General features: G+C 37.0%; 1 protein-coding gene across 1 annotated transcript in view; it reads right to left on the reverse strand.

Annotated features, from left to right (window-relative positions):
• The window catches only part of LOC138037936 (SWI/SNF-related matrix-associated actin-dependent regulator of chromatin subfamily A-like protein 1), a 40,159-nt gene that overhangs the window by 10,958 nt on the left and 26,701 nt on the right, over positions 1–2,500 (reverse strand). The window contains exons 6-7 of the mRNA XM_068883800.1: positions 821–886; positions 10–150 (exon numbers count right to left, since the gene is read on the reverse strand). Coding sequence (XP_068739901.1) covers positions 10–150; positions 821–886 — 207 coding nt within the window. The remainder of the gene's footprint in view (positions 1–9; positions 151–820; positions 887–2,500) is intronic.

Raw genomic sequence — 2,500 nt, forward strand, 5'->3', positions numbered from 1 at the left:
TTTCAGTACCTGCTGGCCAGCACAGTAACGGATTCCAAATTGATGAAACGTTGGAAACAATCCTGGTTGAACTGCACAGATCTGAGTATACAGCTCCAAGGGTCTCGAGAGAGCTGGGGTCCCAGATAACAAGATAACACGAGTAGCTGCCTGTGAATTTAAAGAAGGGATTACTGACAAGTAATGTGTTGTTTGAAATAAGTTACAACACTGAGGAATAACACTACTTATTCATAGCATTTGGCAGAGCAAAGTAAGGGTTACTAATTAAAAGTAAATGTGCTCTTCCTATTTCTGGTATCAGTTTTTAATTGAGTTCAATTTAACTCATTCAAATCTGTTGCCGCCATTTTGAAGAAGGGTCTATTATTGGTCACCCTGCCACCCCATTTTTTCTGGAGCCAATTGTGATTGCGTCAGTCAAGCCTAAGGCTGTACCCTGTGGTTTAATTGGTTTCATTTTGGCAAGGCTCCCCGTTGTGTTTGAAAACCAATTTAAACAGAATTACATTTAGAAAAGTTAATTATGTCTCCAGACAATTAGGCATTATTCAAGAAGGTTATGGAGCATTATTTTTATTACCGGTTAATATAAACTTGGAACACAAATCATAAAAAACCTTAACAAGACAAAGGAAACTAAAACAAAGCAGCTCACCAAAGGCTAGAACTACGAGTTCACATCTGCATTTGACTCCAACAATTTAGAGAAATTGAGAGTTTTGATGTTATATTCCTGAGGGTATTACATGTAGGCTAAGATCTTGGTACATGTATATTTCACAGCAAGGACTTGGTGTTGATTAAAATTTTGTGGTACCTTAAGTAAGGGAAGTGCAGCTTGAGTTCTTGAAGCTTTATAATTCTTGATAAAATGACACTCATCCTGTGATGGGATGACAACAGAAGAGAGGAAAAAGGTGAATGGAGAAAAGAGATAAAAGCACAAGTGGCCAGGGTAGATGAAAGATGGATGGATGAGGGGATGAGTACAAAACAATAATATTAAAAGGTTTAAATTCAAGCAGATAAAAAAGGGCAAGGCAGACAAACAAAAGTATTGCTTAACAGTCCAATAAGTCAGTGTAGTAGTAGTAGACTTAATTTAAAATCGGATTAAGGGCCCACTGACGTATTTTTGGGGGTGCGTTGCTAAGGATGTAATGGTTAAGTAATTTGAGAGAATTTGGCATTATTTTGGTCATTTTCCAACTTTTGTAAGACAATGACCCTAAATATGACGTCATCATACCACGCCCATGGTCACGTGACCAATAAAAGAAAACTCTAAATTTGTCTCCGTGCTACGCAATTTGGGTATTTAATCGATGGTTTGATAATTTGTATTCGTTTTTGCATCCAGCCAAGCATGCTTTTCTTTTTATTTTGAAAAATGTTCTTTTTAAAGACATAAACGATACTGAAATACCCATAACTTTCTCAAAAAAGATGATTTTAAAAAATCAATGCTTAGCTATATTCTGTATTTGGGGGTGAAACGTGCCATGTAAAAAAAAAATTAATTCAATTTAAAACCGCCGGAAATTTAGCTTTTTTCTCAAACCGGAAGTCAGTTTGTTTACACATGCGCAGTTGATCTGAGAACGAGCGCGAGGAAGGGCGAGGAAAAACCTTCGATGGAAACAACAGTTTGTGCGGTGACTTTTGCTTGTGGGTGGGTTTTCTTGTCAGCTCATGATGTGATGGCGTCAGTTACCGGAAGTAACATTTCACTTCCTTAGCAACGCGCGAAAATCCGTCTGTGGGCCCTTAAAGAGTAACGCATAAGTGCTTATATCTCCGTAATATGGAGTGCAGTAATACAATTAAATTTAGAGGTTTATTTTTCAAACATTGACTCTTTTGAGAGGCAGGTACAGAAGTTGTTGTCAGAATTAAATGTCACAAAATAATGTCCAAAATAATATCACTGTGTAGAATCAATATGATAAAAGATGTCTCAAAACTAGTGAAAGGCAAAAATTAACCAGGTTACAAGTTTGTTTATTTAAGACTCTATTACACTGAGCGAGACTACAAATTTCCGTCTTTCGAGTAATTATTTCTCACATCATTTTGAAAAACTGGCCATTAAGAGTTATAAAAAATATTGCATTATAGGTAACCTTCTCCTGGATCTTAAAGTCTTTGTAACAGTTGCTAAAGTTAATCAAGTGAAGCTATGATCTTCGCAGTTATGAAAGCAATTTTTGCAATTGCGTAGGGAAGCCTGAAAAATTCAGGACTTCAACGGGGTTTCAACCAGTGACCTCGCGATTCCGGTGCGACGCTCTAATCAACTGCGCTGTGAAGCCACTGACGTTGGGAGCTGGTCATTTGTGGGTTCTAATGGTCCCGTGAGGAATGAATCAATGATGAAATGGTATATGAAATGAAATCATATGCTTTCATAACTGCGAAGATCATAGCTTTACTTGATTGCATATCCGCAGTTCATATATGATTTCATTTCATATACCATTTCATCATTAGTTGCTAA

The sequence above is a fragment of the Montipora capricornis genome, chromosome 1 (assembly GCF_036669925.1).
Source record: "Montipora capricornis isolate CH-2021 chromosome 1, ASM3666992v2, whole genome shotgun sequence".
Lineage (NCBI taxonomy): Eukaryota > Metazoa > Cnidaria > Anthozoa > Scleractinia > Acroporidae > Montipora > Montipora capricornis.